The following is a 14,824-nucleotide window of genomic DNA, read 5'->3' as shown; positions in this document are numbered from 1 at the left end:
AGGATCCACCTTCATCTGCCAACACCTTTGTTGGCACTGCTCCCGGCCTGGGGAACTCTGGGCTCTGATTGGTGAGTCCATCTCAGGGTGTGCAGGGCCCCTGGGTCTGCGTACCACCTGGCTGGCCGACCACTCACCAAAGACCTCTGAGGGGTTCAGCAGCTCCAGCAAGTACCCTCCACGCCTAGTCTCGTAGGTGGCAAACCCTCCATCAGAATTTCTCATGTTCATCAACTAAAACCAGAGAGAGGGCATCCTGAGAGTTTACCCATGCACGTAAGCAGGCAGTGAGCCCACAACGTGTGGCGGATCTTTCTAGAAACACCCAAGGCTAAGACGAAGGGCTCAGGGATGGGGAATGGGGACCAGTTCTCACGTTAAACCAAGACCCTTGGTACCTAGAGGAGTGGGCCACAACTTTATCAATCAGGTGCTCTACAAGCTGGGACCCTGACATGCACCTGCTTATCCATTTATAAGTCACATATGTGCTGCCAAGCCACACGATCTCCGTTGTAAAACACACAGAGAGTGGGCGTACTGAAAGAGTTTTGCACAAAAACAAATATAAGTTCTCATCTTTCTGCAAATACTCAGTGGAGAACACCAGCCCTCCTGAAGGCGGCCCCTGGGAGCAGCCAGATCGGCGAGTCTCCAGCACGGGGCTCACGGCTTCCCAAACACAAATGTCGTCAGCAGACGTGCCCCTCTGAGCTTGCAGTCTGACCCTGGGGATTCGAGGACACAAAAGCCACGGGAAGTGCAGCTCCTGCACAGCAGCCTCACCACAGCAACGGCATCGTAGAGACGCTCTTGTGCGACATGCTTGGTGATAAAAGGACACTCTTCCTGCAGGAGAAGGATGGACTTCAAGGCCTCAGCTGTGCAGTCAGAAACAACCCAGCCGCAATCCAGCGTGCTGAAGGGGAAGCCGCCCTAGAAAGCGTGGGGCCAGTCATGGCCAGGGCACAGGGCTGAGCCCGCACCCAGGTCTTCAGGACCACCCGAGGTGATGGCACCTTCCTCACCCAGGCAGAGCCCTGGCCACCATAAAGGTGCAGCCGCAGCCCTACACTGCACATATGTGGACAGCCCCTCAGAACTGCTGGGAGAAGGCATGCCCCGTGTCCATGCTCGCACATACCCAGAGGAGCTGCCCTCCACCCTCCGCAGCTCCCCCATCGCCCTAATCCACCTTCGGACAGCGTATCTGCTGTCTTATAGCATCTCTGAGGCGCAGATGTGTGTGTGCACACAGCACCTGATGTGGCAGCCCCGCATGGCTCACTACCCCATGTGCATGACTCCCCAGTCAGGGAAACCTTGAGTACGTTAGTGGAACCCCACACTGCGTCTATCAGAGCAAGAAGCCCCAGGAGACTGAGGGAAGAGCCCTCTCAAATAGCAAGGAATAGCTAACTGTGGCGGTCTCTTCTGGGGCGCAGGTTGTAGGACTGGGGCAAACATACCTTGCACATCTGGCGGTAGTACTTCTGGTAGTCAGGGGGGTTGTCTATGACCTGGGCAGCATCCACGGCACATATGCGGGAAACAGAGGAGGCCCATGTCACCATCAGATGCAGATACCAGAGCCAGCAGGGGATGCTACAGAACACGCAGGGACCCAGAGCCACCACCGTACTGCTCTCTCTACCATCAGGGCCAAAGGCCCCCTTCAAGGCATCACCCTGTGGCCCACGGCCCACCACTCCCATCCACTGTTGGGGAGACACGACCAGGGCACTACCCAGCACCGGAGAGGGCAGGCCAGGGTGTCAAGGCAGAGGCAAGGAGGTGGTACCTCTGCCTGAGGAAGCCTAACCACCCCCAGGAACAAGTCAGATCCGACCTCACCTGTGAGAGCCGGATAAACTCGTGTGCCTCCTGCAGGGAAGACCAAAACTCAGACCTGTGTTGTGCCCCCGCCTGGAAGAGACAACGAGGCTAAGCCACTCGCTGACACAAGCCTGCGCAGGTGAAGTGGTTCCCAGACAATCCTGGTGACATCTTGCCACTACTGGGAAACAGGAGCAAACGTACCAGAGTCTCAGGCTCTGGATTCTGCTGATGAGTCAGAAAGGTGTGATGGAGAAATGAAGGAGGCAGAAGAGACAGTCCACACCACATCCGGCTGACCCCAGCCCGTGTCTAGAGGACCCCTGCCCTATCTAAAGCAGACCCCACGTGGCCCAGACCACTCTTCAATGTTCTCCAGAATGTCACCACTCTCAATCCCACCAGCACAAAAACACATTCTGGTTTCCCTCTAGCATGTGCTCAGAGGTATCTGTAATGAACAATCTGAATGTTGAGAAAATCCTAGAGCCCACTCTCCCTGCCAGAAGCTTCCTGCCCTGTCTCCCCAGGAACAGACCTTACAGGTTCCCTGCTCCTGAAGCCTGCCAGCCGGCCTACCAAGGCAAGATCACTGCCTCAGCAGGACCATTGCCGGAGGCCTTGGAGTCCAGGTGGACAAAGAGTCAGGGCAGTGGGTGCCACGTCCACACTGGGCGCAGGGGTGGGCACCTAGGAAGGTCAGTTGGAGGCTGAAAAACAAGGAGGCAGAACCACTTACCTCTAGAAGAGCCTGGATGGAGAACGAGGTGTCCCACACCTGTGAGCCATTGGTGCCCTGCACGCAAGCACAAGCCATTAGAACAGCAGCTGCAGCTCCCTCACCCACCTATCATCGCCCAGGATCCCCTGGGCACCTAGGGGGCTGAGGAGTCTGAGGGCTTGCAACAGCTCCTGCTAAGTGGTGGGAGCCCAGCCAACTCCTGACCCTAGGCTCCGTGTTCTGTGCACCCCTCGACGCCCATGAGGGTCAGAGAGGGGCTGTCCCTGCAGACAGGTGAGAGTCCGGCAGCCCCATCTGCCTTCACCAGGCCACCAGTTGGGACAGAACCCTCTAAAGGCACTTCCAGTATCTGGACAACCACTGCCTGTGACCTCCACTGCCCCAATACCCAATGACAGGCTTTTGCCCCAATCACAACGATTACCAGAAACACCCCCTTACTTCTGAGTACGCCTAGAGATGGTGGGGCCTGGCTGAGGCCTCAACAGAGTTGGGAAGGCCCCCTTCAAATCCTACCCTGAGAGCCTAGTTCACTGGTCAACACTCTGGCCCCACCTGAATGCCAGTGGCCAAATCCCAGTGACACCAAGATAGATGGTGACAGACACTTGGATAATAGGGACAAGTATGGCAATGCCAAAGCCCAGACCAATTGGTGGCACTGAGGGGGCAACAGAAACCATGGCCTTGCAGGATAATATGTAGGAAGGACACCTGCCACCAGGAAACCCTCCTGTGGCCAAAAGAAACCTGAACTGGATCAAGCCTCGGGGTCTAATCACCAGTTGCAGGAAATACAGGGCACAGAGGAAACAACCAGTCAGATCCAGGAGGAGGACGCTCTAGGAACCAATCAGTCATACAGGAAGGATTGGCAAGCACCCAGGAGACCACTGGACAAAAGTGGCTTTGAGGACCAGCCACCTGGCTCAAACCCTGATGCCAACAAACCTGCCACAAAACCAAACTAGAGACTGTCATCAACCCTGTAAGGCAACAGCACAGTGATTTTGCAAGAACAAATTAAGCTCAGAAGCTCGAGGAGTCAGAGGGGATGGAGAGCCCAGACAGGGGCTCATCACCTGCCTCCACTGGCGTGTACGAGTCAGGGAGCAGGGAGTGAGGCAAGGACACCGAGGTGAGCTCTGTACTAGGCCGTGCTGGGACCATGTGTACCCGTCCCAAGGGCCCGTGGCCTATCTGACCCGAGATCACTGCTGGAGGCTCTGTGTTTCCATACTCAGCCAGGTAGGTGATAGTATACACTGTCACCAAAACTCCCACAGGGTAACGCAACGGTTCCCAGGCTCACCGCTCTCAGATCAGCCCCAGCCACATTGCAACCAGACACCTCCACACACAGGAAACGAGCCAGGGAGAGAGGTGGTGGCAGAACACCATCTACGATAAACAGCACGAAGAACGGAGCAGCGGGCATAGAGAAGGGCCCTGCGGGAGCGCATCTCAGCCAGGGGCGTGAGGACATAGGGCTGGGGCGTGAAGCACAGGCTCCCTTCCTGCCTGACGCCCGCCTCCCACAGGGGAGCTGCAGACCCTTGGCCCTCCCGCAGCCCTCAGGGCCTGTCAGCACCCCTGCCACATGGCATACACCCAGGATGCGCCCCTGCTGTCTCCGCAGACGCAGACTGGGGATACCAGCAGCCTCTCAGCACATGCTGCCAGAACTCACTGTGAAGACTTACTGAATGTTAACAGACCTAAAGAGCAGGAGAGGTTGAAAAGAAGCAACTGGCCATGGCCTTATAGCCTTTACCTGCATTTTCATGCCATCGAGGCCCAGCCTGTGAAGACAACAAAAGCCCAGGTCAGGAAGTAGAGGGGAAAGAGCTGAAGTCAGGCGGCCACCCAGAGCCCGGCTCACCCCACTTATGGTGGCAGACCCACCCAGCTGCCAGAGGGAAGAGAGCCCCCTCGAATGCGGGACTCCCTGCCATGGGACACCCTGGGGCACACCCACCCACCGTGGTCCCAACTGCATTCAGTGACTGACCCGTTACTCTCACTGGCAAGGCCTTTATGACATTCAACGGAACCTGCCCCATGCACCCCCAGGCTTCCTAGCTCTACCTTCCCAAAGTACCAGAAGTTCCTGCCATGTAATGAATCTTTCAAATCAAAGATAACCCTCACCATCTTCCACAAACCCTGAAATTCCTGGTTTCAAATGTCACTATACATACATGGGATCTCCACGCCTACCATGGTGCCAGGGGCTCTCAGCCACGTGCATCAAGGACGGAGTGTGACACTGACCAGCCAGGCCCTTCCCAATGCACTCACCAGAGGAAATCAGGAATCCTGGAGATGTGCTCCTGGAAGGCAGGGGAATCTGGCCCGTCCACGTACCAGCGCACAAGCATGTTGATGGTTTTTGAGATCTGCAGGAGACACAGCTGAGTCAGGACCCTGCTCCAGACCCGCAGTGGCTCCCAAGCATGAGGCCCACAGCCCTAACGTGGGGCCCCAAGCACAGCCTCGCTCGGGGCCGGACCAGGCCTTCAACTCTAAGCAGAGCACTCACTGCTTACCAGGCAGTGAGTATTTTAAGAAATGTTTTGATTTATTTTTTAATGTTTATTTTTGAGAGAGAAAGTGCATGCGCGAGTGTGGGGGAGGGCTAGAGAGAGAAGGGGACAGAGTATTGGAAGCAGGCTCTGCAATAACAGCACAGAACCTGATGCAGGACTCAAACTGACAAACCACGAGATCATGACCTGAGCTGAAGTCAGATGCTCAGCTGACTGAGCCAGCCAGGCGCCCCTGGAGAGAACGTTCTAAAGGCCCAAACCTCCCACTCTGGCATCTTGTAAGCAGTAAGTACTCTTCTCAAGTAGGTCAGACGTGCTTTACTCAGCGCTGAGCCGAAAGCCCACGAGAATCAAACTGCTGCTAAAGGGAACACGACTCCCTGCTCCGTCAAGGCAGCATAACCCACCAGGCTGCCAGAGGCCCCACAGAACACCAGGGAGCAGGCTGCAGAGTGGAGCTATGGGAGGCCACACCAACTGGACTTCCCCAGAAAGGCTGTGGCACGGCCCGCCAGGAGCCCCAAACCACGATGTCTCCCGCAGGTGTCACCTCACGGCTGTGAGGCAGCCCCCCAGCCCTGTACTGTCTGGGGTACGCCCGCCTCTGTCAAGCCCCATGGCCTCACGGTGCAAAGCCAGGTCAGGAGGCTGGAGGCTCAGAGGTGAGAGCTCCGAGTCACCAGGCACGGGCTGGAACCCAAGCGCCCCGGCACTCCAAACCCCACAGAACAAGGGCAGAAAACGAGTTCTGGGGGAGATGCTCAAGAAAGGACAGCATCCCTCCCAGCAGCCAGAGAGATCTTGACAGGAGGCCCCAGCAGGCTCACTGCACACACACGAGGTGACAGGGAGGGGAGGGAGTGCTAAGTGCAAGGCACAGGGGACAGATGGGGAGTTCTGTCTGCCAGGCTCTGCTGGGAGACCTCACCCCCAGGAAGACCCCCACTCCCAGCTCCAGAGACTGGCCGCAGGAAGGTCTTCTGCCCCAGCTCCTCACCCCACCAGGGCTGCAGTTGGGTGCCCACCCCAGGCCCAGACACCCCGCGGTGGGATCACTGACCGGGCCGATACTAATGTACTTGGAGAAGCGGTCATCAGCCTCAATGTGCTCGTACAGCTTCTGGATGGCCTGCTGCCGCAGGCTGGTGCTGTGGTGGCCCTCGTACAGGTTGAGTAACACTGCAGGGAGCCAAGGGTGTCAGCACAGGGCAGCCCCTGGGGCCTTCCCCACCACCCTCCCTGACATCCCAGTGTGTCGCCCCGCCCTGCCCCCATTGCTGTGTTTAGGGTCCGCTCCCCCAAGTGGAACTGCCGCCCGGGTGCATCTCAGCACTGACTGGGGCAGGGACCCAGCTGCCACCCTAGGGCTCAGCATAGTAGACATGAGCAAGGTGACATCTGTGAGCAAGGGAACATGGCCCTTCCACAGATGGCACCCCACGCTGGGCCCCAGGCCACCAGGGTTCTCGCGGGAAGACGGGTCTGCCCTGAGGGAAGAAACGAGCGTGCCCTCCAGGCCCGCAGCCTCCCATCCTCTCGTCCAGGAGCCCCAGCCCCAGGCCGGCTCCAGAGGCGAAGACAGGGCAGGCCTACTGGGCACACAGCACACGTGGTAGCGCTGGTCACCACAGGACCCAGACGACAGGCGGTGGGGAAGGGGAGGAGAGTCAGCATCACTTTAGGTATGGGAGGCCCACCAGCCCCTCAGGAAGCACCCACCGTACACCACACGGAGCAGCCAGCTGTGCGGGGTGTACAGATCGTCAGGGCTCACGTTGTCCCTCTGCGCCGGCCAGTCGATGCAAGCGTAGTCTTGCACGTAGAGCTCCTGGGGGGGGGGGGGCAGCAGCACCTCAGCACCCCCTCTGCCCGCTCCCTTCTCAAGGGCACGCCTTAATGAACCTCTGCATCCCCTGCATCCCAAGCCCCATCTCAGTACCTGCTTCCCCAGGACACACTGCGGGCCAGGACTCTGCTCATAGGTGCCTTGAGGCCATCCCAGCGTGCAAGCCCCTTTGGGAAGTCACTTAGGGTACGGGAAGATGGATATGGGGCCCAGCCCTGCAGGGTCTCAAGCAAGCAGCCATGTGCAGTCGGGACTCGAGGGTAACCCCATGCCTGGGGTTGCTGCCCAGGAATTCTTACCTGGCGGAGGCTCTGGACCAGTGGGTCCTCCTTAGCGCTCAGCCGGATGGCGTAGCAGTAGCTCATGGGCAGGTAGACCTGTCGGCAGTGGCACCAGAGTGTGGAGGGATGTGCAGGCACCCAGTCAGGAAACAGCCTGGGGAGGCGGCATGTCAGCAGGAGACCCTAGCCCCCGCCATCACCGCCACTACAGCCCCAGGCCTTTCCAAGGGTGGACTCAGGGCAGATGGCTGTGCCTGCCCCAAGTCACCATGTCACAGCCATGCTCCAGTGGGGTGCCGAGGGGCACAGTCTGGAGGAGTGACAACCACTCCTCTCAGTTCAGCAGGACACATCCTAAAGCCAGGAGACTTGACTCCTAAACTTTCAGGACTGTCTGTGGGCTTCTCAGCTGGGACAAAGGTACCACTAATGTAAAATGTTAATAGAGAAACAGGATGAAGAGTCTATAGGAATATTCTATTTTTTAAAAAATATTTTTATTTATTTCTAAGAGAGAGAGAGAGAGAGAGAGAGACAGCGTGAGCAGGGGAGGGTCAGAGAGAGAGGGAGACACAAACTCCAAAACAGACTCCAGGCTCTGAGCCGGCAGTCAGCACAAAGCCCAACGCGGGGCTCGAGCCCACGAACCGCGAGACCCTGACCTGAGCGAAAGTCGGACGCTTAACTGACTAAGACACCCAGGCGCCCCAACAGGAATATTCTAAACTATCTTTGCAACTTTTCTGGAAATTGAAAACTATTATGAAATAAAACGTTTATCTAAAACCCTTTAGAACTGGCACATCTTCCCAAGGACTGAGGCTTTGAGTTACCTCTACCAAAACATTTTTGCCCAGACGGTTAGCCTGACTTCAACATACACAGTTCCGCCAGCTTCCCGGATAGGTGGGGACCCAGAGTATTTTCCCCACACTTTCCCTTCAAGCCTCCCGTCCTTGTGTGTGAGAGGTGTGGGCAGGCCAGACACGAGCTGGGCAGGCGCCTGCTTCTCCCACCAACCGTGTCTTCAGGCCACTTCCCTCACCCTCAAGGGCTTGTCCACGTACTTTAAAGAAGGTTATTTTATAGTCTCTCTGTAGCTGGTGGTGCACATTCCTTTCACCCTCTACCCATCCTTCCAACACCTGGAAAGACTGGCAGTGCCCTCACGGCCCAGCACTGACTGCCAGGTCCACCATATAGGGGCACAGACGATAGTGCCCGGACACCAGCCTCTGACACCCATATGCCCTCCTGGCACTGCGCCCATTCCGTACACACCGGGCAGGCCCAGGGTGCATCCGGCAAGCTGCAGTGAGCGCTGCTGGCATGGCCCCAGAACGCCTCCCGCCTCCTCACAAGTGCAGGCCTTGGGTAACAGTGCTCCTGCCACTGCCTTACCTCACCAGCCCTCAAGGCTGCAGAGCCTAGGCCCCAGCACTTTCATCAGGACCCTTCCCTCGATGCCTGTCCTCCACCAAGGTCATCTAACACAAAAGCCCTCCAACCTCCCTGACAGCTTTCTGGGGGGCTGTGACGTCACTGATGTGCTCCCGGGAGCCAGCAGGGGCTCTAGCAGGGGGCTTACCTCCTAACGGGGACTCTGGAGGATCTACATGCACATGAATGTTCTCTGGGAAGACGCCCACAGCTTTCAGTAGATATTTGCAAAATGTGAATATCACTGATTTGAAGTATCACATAGTAAGCAATTAGTGTTGATTTTGCTCAATATTTTTTAATGTTTATTTTATTTTGAGAGAGGGGGAGGGCACGTACATAAGCTGGCAAGGGACAGAGATGGGGGAGAGAGAGAGAGAACAAGAATTCTAAGCAGGCTCCTAGGCTGTCAGCGCTGAGCCTGACATGGGGCTCAATCTCACAAACCAAACAGGGAGATCACGACTTAAGCTGAAATCAAGAGTCAGATGATCAAAATACTGAGCCACCCAGATGCCTCGATTTTGCTGAGTATTTAAACAGCATTGTAGTTCTGTTGTAACATGGAAATTCTTCTCTTTTAAAGATACACACTGAAGTGTTCATAGGTAAAGTATAATGGCGGGGATTAACTTTCTCATTCACCGGCAGAAAATGAAGGGACCAGAACAAACAGCACAGCACATGCCAGTGCTGAGGCTGGCGAGGGCTGCGTGGCCTGATGCTTTCTTGTCCTACTTCTACAGATGCTCAAAACGTCCTAACAAGACACAGGACAGCCACGTGCAACAATACCAGAGCTTCATACTCCCCACACCACTGGTTCTCCCAGCCCCGCAGGGCCCCACCCACCTGCCACATGGCCCACCCCCACGCGGCCTCCCTCTGTCCTGCCCAGCTGGGAACCCCTTCCATCTGTCTGCAGGATTCAGCCAAGCAGGCCTCCACCAGGAGCCTAACACAGCCACACTCCACAGAACGGACCCCCTCTTCATCTGGGTAATAGGCAGCAAGTGATCCAGGGCCCATCACGCAACTCAGCAAGACACTAGCAACCCAACCACACATCAACCTCAGATGGACAAACATACCACATCTCCGGGAACAGAGTGTTGAGGCCTTCCCAGCTGTAAACATTCAGGACAGCCAACCAGAACTTCCCCCAGGAGGGGATGGACACAGCACCACCTGCGGAAGAGAAAAGGCCCAGATCATCTGCCTCTTACTATGAAGATTAGCTCCTCAGGAATCATTGTGCTGCTGCTTGCATGAAGTGAAGACAGTGCTAAAGATCTTCCAACCCCCGATGAGAAGCAGGTTCCAGAGCTGCTCAAGACTGCCCAACAGCACAGTTGCTGGGTGGAACCAGCAGCTTCCCCAGAATAAATGTGTCCAGTCAAGAGAGACATTCACAGCCTCCACCTGCAGGAAGGCAGCTACCTGGGCAGGCAAGGAGCCCAGATGCACGCAGCAGCCTGTTTCCACTCAGGCCTATAGAAGGTGATGAGGGGAAGTGAGCACATACTTAGCTTTTTCCCTATGGGGACCATACCCAGCTGGTTCCTCATCTGGGCCTCCCCACTTGGCAGACATATCCAGACCCCAACATGGCATTCGGAGACACTCAAGGCCCCAAATTGCGACCAGTTCCAAAAGCACCAGGCCTAGGCACAGAAATACTGTCCACAACATGCTTCCCAATGAGGCCTCACCCCAAACCCAGGTGTGTGAAGTCAAACACCCACAGAGCTACTACGCAATTCCTTCACCAGGCAAGGAACCAGAAAGCAGCCTGGAGGCTAATGACGAATTCACCATCAGAACAACACCCATGAAGAACACTGCAGGATCTCATTAGAATGCCCACCAAGAGGCTTACTCTAGCATGGTGGGTGAGGAAGAGTCGACTCCCACAGAAGTGACCATTGCAGTGCCGGATGAAGGCTAAGTAGGAGTTCCTGGGCAGCAGGATGGGCGTGGGTCAGGAGGCCCTAGGCAAACGAAGCACTACATACAGGGTCCCAAGGCAGGAAGGGGCCTCAAGGGGCCAATGGGAGGCCTCTGTGGGAGGACCGGCAGATCACGGAACATCCGTGAAAGACATGCGGGAGAGACCTCACCGGGCATGTAGAGCAGTAAGAGCCAGGGTGCCCCCCCATAGCTATAGTCTGTCACCTTCAGAGTCCAGAAGGGAGGGAGAGGCGCCGGCTGCTGGAAGCCCCACAGAGGGAGGGTGACTGTGGGGCTGAGAGCAGAGCCAGCTGCCTCCAGAAAGGCCGCTCCAGGTATACCCCTGCCAGCAGGCGCTCGAGGACTACTGGTTGAGTCTTTGCCAATGGATGAGACAAACGGGATTATGCGCTTATCTTAACTCCTTTTTGGAAAAAAAAAAAAATACAGGCTTTGTCCACCTCTTTCTGCTTTGATGGATCTGTTCACATGTTTTGCCCAGGATTTCAAGTGGAAGCCTATCTTTCTAGTTCTCATTTGCTAGACCTCATTATGCCCAGGTGATAGAGACCCTTAATCCAATGCATGCTGTGCCGGAGGTACCTTTCTTGTGAAGAATGTTCCGGGCTCGTACCAAGTCAGGATCGTCAGGGCCAACACCCAGAATTCTCAGAGACACATAGTTGAGCACAGTCCCAAACATCGTGGACTTGCCCTCCACGTGCCTAGGGGAGCAAGAGACGGAGTAAGAGAATGCCATGTTTCATTACTTGTAAGAAATTAAGCAAGGCTTTCAGCAAAATTTCCTCAGAAAATCGAAACTACTAAATTACTTTACACTGATACAACATGACAACATAATAAACACCCAGAACAGCCATTCTCCAGTAAGAATTCAAGTGCCTCCTGTAACTGAACGCTTCCACAACTGCCTGTGCAGGACCTGCCTGTCTCCTCGGCTTCCTTCCCGTGCCTGAATCAACATGGCCAGTCCCAGGGCACAAACCCAACTAAGGCTCCTTCTTCACTACAGCACACAGAACAAGCACCAGAGGCAACGTGTTAAGGCAGGCCGAGACCTTGTGTCTGTCCAAGGGCACTAGTGACACCTAAACATCCGCCAAGATGCACTGGGACCTGCAGGCCTGCCCGAGAGCCAAGGCCTTAAGCTTGAGGCCCACAACTCTGTCAAGGGATGAAGAGAGGCTGGGCCATCCTCCAAGAATTCTAATGGAGAATTCCTGTGGTGTGGATTTAGCCCCCAGAAGGAACCCCACCCCTGGGTGTAGAATAAAGGGCAACAGAACCCATGACCAGGGTGGACAGGGCAGTTGACCACCTCAGGGGAAGGCCCTGCTCCCAGAGTGAGCTAGGTGTCAGAAGGGCACACTGAGACCTGGGGAGGGTTACCTGGCCCCCTTGACTCTACCTGCTGCCATCCCAGGGTCCAGAACAATTTCCTTGTTCCTTAACAATAACAGCTAGGTGGCTTTCTGCGGGGTGTGGGTCTCAAGAGCCTGTCAACCAGTCATAAAGTCCAGGTATGACACAAGCTGTGAAACCAATGACCAGAAAGGGAGCAGCCACCCATTGTGAGACCCCTGGGAAACCAGAGTTCAGCACGCACACAGCATCCAGCCAACCTCCCTCCTCCCGGGTTCTCCACCCACCCACCCACCCAGGTCCAGAGCTATAGTCACCCCACCCTTGACAGGTATCCCTACATATGAACATGTGTGCAGTAACAAAATGACTCACAGGCCCCAGCCGCCATCGGGAAGCTGCACTGACCGCAGGTATCGCTCTATCTCTTCTTTATATCCTGCTGGCAGACGGATTTGCATCACGTGGCATGTGATCAGAAGGCCTGTGTGGGAGAAAGGATGTTCCTCACTGGGAGGAGGAATACTCAGCACTGCCAAGCCTAGGCCCCTTTCCTCCCAACCCAACAGGGAGCTATCTCCGAGGGTCTTCTTTGCATGGAAATGTGCCTGAGAAGGCTATTCTTCCTGGTCTCATGAGGGACTTTGGGAGTGAGGGCCCAGGGAGCAGCAAAAACACAGGACACTCCCTACATAGGGTGTGCAGAGCCCACCCAGCCAGTCCAGGCCCTGCAATACTGTCCATACCTGCTGGAAAAGAAATACCAAATGGGTCTCCCCTGGACAGGATGAGATTTATTGCTTATGTTTCTCTGTTATATACATTTTTTTATAAGCACTTATAGGGATTTATTTATTTATTTATTTTCTGAGAGAGAGAGAGTCAAGAGGGATAGAGTGGCAGAGGAAGACAGAGAATCTTAAGCAGGCTCCACGCTCAGTGTGGAGACCAATGCAGAGCTTGATCCCACGACCCTGGCTCATGACCCGAGTTGAAATAAAGAATCAGATGCTCAACTGACTCAGCTATCCCAGGCGCCCCTATAGGTTTTTTACTAGCATATGTCACTTTGCAAATGGGGGAGATGAACAATAAGCATTACCCAACCTAGCCCTCCTCAACATGGTGCTTCCAGTCCATCTTCAACCCTACCCCCATCTCCTCCAGCACTGGCTCCATCAGCCACATGCCTGTAGTGCCCTGCGAGGGGGAAGGTGTCTTGGGGTAGGACCTAGCCATGCACCATGAGATATATGCCTGGCTCTAGCTCAGAGGCATCAGAAGTTCTGGAAGACACAGCCACACACAGAAACAGCCTGGAAAAAGGACAGCTAGGTCTGGAGATGCTACAGAGGTTCACAGAAAAAAGTCATTCCAAATCAAGCCCATCTCTTTTCATCATAGTTACAATGCTGTCAAGACACGGAAACACATGTGGGCAAGAAACAGAACCAGTGTCTACCCATCTTCCAGGCAAGGAAACTGAGGCAGGGGCCCCAAGTGGTAGGGCTGCGGCAGTAGATCAGAGGGTTGAACCCCACAATCAGGGCTCACAGCAATACAAATATGTATACATGTGACCAAATCAACTCCCCATATCACATAGGAGGCGCCAAGGAACAGTGAAGTCCTGTCACCTTGTCCAGGGTCAGATCAAGCCAATGCATGTCACTGCCTTCCCATAAAGATCCCTTGGAATAGTCAATGCCACATGAATCACACTCAGTTAGGAACTGTCTATACAGAATCATGGCCCCTGCCCAGGAGCCCAGGAGCATTTTCTAAATTAAAGCAGATAAAGGAAGGACTGGTCAAAGCTCAGCCAGCCATGTAAGAACACTGGAGTGGTTCCTCACAGAACAGTGTCAACCTGAGGAAAAGGGTCTATCCAGAGCCCAAAAAGGGGAAGCCCAGGAAAAGCCCCAACCTTCAGCCTGCAGAGAGGAGAAGCCCCCACTGGATGAGCCCAGAGCTGCAGTAGCAAGCATAAAATAATGCAAGACCAAGAGCTCCCTGCATGCCTGGTATTGTACACGTACGGCCTAACCTGACTCTCATCATCTCCATGTCACAGATGAGGTGGCTGAGACACAGTGAAGTCCTGTCACTCTGCTCAGGATCAAGGCAAGCCAGTGGGATCAAGTGTCACCGATTCCCTATGAAAATCTCCGGGAATAATCTCAAGAGGCTCCCGGGGTGGGGGGGGGTGGGGGGTGGGGTCAAGGGAAGAAAAAGCCCCTTGACTTGCCCCTAAGAACAGGCCCATGGGTTCCTGGATAAGAAGATATAATGCTGTACAGCCCAGGAGAGACAAGAACATGATGGATTCCCAATGCTCCTTCCACTAGGAGAAAAGAGTCCTACATAAATTCAAAGAGAATTTCTCACAATACATGGCCAAGTATTTCTTTAGCGACACACTCTCAGAACACAATGGTCTTATCTGGACAAACCAGTTCAGTACCCAGGAGGCCCAAGTGCAATCCTCCTAGGACTCAGCCAACTGAACCTGCAGCTTCTCTGCCCAGGCTCCCTCAGCCACCCCTTCAAGGTTAGGTTCACACACTCAAGCTGCCTGGCCTCCCTCAACCTGCCCAAAGAAGCCTTAAAGATCTCACCCATCAGGGCGCCTGACTGGCTCAGTTGGTGGAGCACACAACTTCTGATCTGAACTTGGGTTGTGAGTTCAAGCCCCACATTGGGTGTAGAGATTACTTAAAAATAAACTGTTAAATATTCAAAAAATCCCACCCTTCACCTACCCACTATAGCTAGCACTTTTACATAGGTTAGGTCC

The 14,824-nt window shown here is 55.0% G+C and overlaps 1 protein-coding gene across 2 annotated transcripts in view; it reads right to left on the bottom strand.

The window, feature by feature from the left end:
• The window catches only part of LSS (lanosterol synthase), a 33,608-nt gene that overhangs the window by 17,186 nt on the left and 1,598 nt on the right, over window positions 1-14,824 (bottom strand). For both annotated transcript variants that reach the window (XM_039222137.1, XM_039222138.1), the window contains exons 4-16: window positions 12,403-12,511; window positions 11,248-11,369; window positions 9,786-9,882; window positions 7,273-7,408; window positions 6,847-6,955; window positions 6,188-6,306; window positions 4,880-4,977; window positions 4,353-4,380; window positions 2,576-2,632; window positions 1,855-1,926; window positions 1,470-1,520; window positions 787-936; window positions 138-234 (exon numbers count right to left, since the gene is read on the bottom strand). In XM_039222137.1, coding sequence (XP_039078068.1) covers window positions 138-234; window positions 787-936; window positions 1,470-1,520; window positions 1,855-1,926; window positions 2,576-2,632; window positions 4,353-4,380; window positions 4,880-4,977; window positions 6,188-6,306; window positions 6,847-6,955; window positions 7,273-7,408; window positions 9,786-9,882; window positions 11,248-11,369; window positions 12,403-12,511 — 1,245 coding nt within the window. The remainder of the gene's footprint in view (window positions 1-137; window positions 235-786; window positions 937-1,469; window positions 1,521-1,854; window positions 1,927-2,575; window positions 2,633-4,352; window positions 4,381-4,879; window positions 4,978-6,187; window positions 6,307-6,846; window positions 6,956-7,272; window positions 7,409-9,785; window positions 9,883-11,247; window positions 11,370-12,402; window positions 12,512-14,824) is intronic.

Source organism: Hyaena hyaena, unplaced genomic scaffold, assembly GCF_003009895.1.
Source record: "Hyaena hyaena isolate Hyena2069 unplaced genomic scaffold, ASM300989v1 scaffold_1087, whole genome shotgun sequence".
NCBI lineage: Eukaryota > Metazoa > Chordata > Mammalia > Carnivora > Hyaenidae > Hyaena > Hyaena hyaena.
This window is presented reverse-complemented; position numbering and strand designations above follow the sequence as displayed.